Source organism: Crocuta crocuta, unplaced genomic scaffold, assembly GCF_008692635.1.
Source record: "Crocuta crocuta isolate KB4526 unplaced genomic scaffold, BGI_CrCroc_1.0 scaffold228, whole genome shotgun sequence".
Taxonomy (NCBI): Eukaryota; Metazoa; Chordata; class Mammalia; order Carnivora; family Hyaenidae; genus Crocuta; species Crocuta crocuta.
The window spans coordinates 756,802-758,188 of NW_027532820.1; the positions used below are offsets into that span (position 1 = coordinate 756,802).

Sequence of the window (1,387 nt, forward strand, 5' to 3'; positions counted from 1 at the left end):
GGGGGTGGGGGTGGGGGTGGGATCAAGTCCAGGCACAGGTGGGGCACAGCGGGTACTGAAGGTCACTCCTTCTGCGCAACTTCCCGCAGCCGGGCATCCTAAGGGCTTCCAACCTCCGCCGACCTTCCACTCTTCCACTCCGTCAGGTCTGCCTCGATTTTACTTTGTCTTTCTCTTGTATCGCTTGCGTGTCTTCTCCCTCGTTTTTCATCAGTCTGGGCCACACCTGAAACTTCTCCTAGAAGTTACTAAGTCTACAGGGCATTTAATAATAGGATATCCCCAAGGCCATCCCAGATGAAGGCTCTTTTCTCCAGGCACCTTGCGGAACTTTCTTCTACTACCATCAAGCCTCCTCACCACCAAACTCCACCCAAGCCAGTCAGTTAAAATGCTTAATTTACTTTACAGCTGTTTAAAGCAAGGGAAAGGAACAGCTGATGTTCGTAGGGCAGTTTTAAAGTAATACATTCGACACTACCAGCCACATAGGGAAACCAGGTCATCACTTCAGTTACATCTGAACCGTGGTATGTTCACTTCACTCAAATACCTCCTTGGGGGTTGAACGGCCTTTCCAGGTACCCCCAGTTATCGCTCTGTTTTTGGTCCATTAGCCGGGTTCCCGGGATCTGGGTGAAGACCGTGAGTGCTGGCCCTGTCCCCGGCCTGCCTGCCTGCCTGCCTCTCCAATGCTTCCAAAGCAACGCTCTCAAGTCCTCTGAACTGTCCATGTCGACCAAGCACCTTCCGGGCTCCGTTCTTACAGATCTGTTCTTCCTTTTCGTTCTCGAGATACTTCTTCTTGTCCTTGCTCCTGGGGCCTCCTGGCCCTCCCTTCCCTGGGATTCGGCTTCTGTTAGTGGCTCTCTAGCCTGCTTTCTGAAATAACTACACTAGAAAGTTCCCTTAGCTTGCCACAGCTCCAGCCCCTGGCCTTGTCAGTACTGGTCTACCCTGGATGCCCATGCTACCTTGACCAATGCCACTCAGCAGGCTCCAGATGATGGCAAATCCCAGCCGGGTTCTGCCTTATAAACAAACATTCATAAGAAGTTAAAGGCTTTTTGCTTTACAGGAGACACTGCTTCATTTCCAAGCTCAATCTCAGATTCCACTCAAGATACAGCCTCTGTGAGAGAAGGTGTTGGAGCTAGGTTCCATAACTGGGATGTCTTTGAGTCATAAAGTGGCTTCTGGACTCTCAGAATTGGATTGGACCTTCGAGATCACCTAGTCCAGTGGTTTCCAACAGAGTTGGGGAGGATTGACAGAGATGGATCATACCAGCGAGAGGAAACAGTGTAGCCACGCATCTGTAAGGTACTGGGTAGGTCAGGTGGAAAATGGCTCTGAGCCAGGCTGACCACCAGGATCACAGAGGAGC

The 1,387-nt window shown here is 51.1% G+C and overlaps 1 protein-coding gene across 1 annotated transcript in view; it reads right to left on the reverse strand.

Moving 5' to 3' along the window:
• The window catches only part of LOC144245738 (uncharacterized), a 7,474-nt gene extending 6,740 nt beyond the window's left edge, over positions 1-734 (reverse strand). Inside the window, exon 1 of the mRNA XM_077781072.1 lies at positions 586-734. Within this exon, the coding sequence (XP_077637198.1) occupies positions 586-734 (149 nt within the window). The remainder of the gene's footprint in view (positions 1-585) is intronic.
• Between the last annotated feature and the right edge of the window lie 653 nt (positions 735-1,387).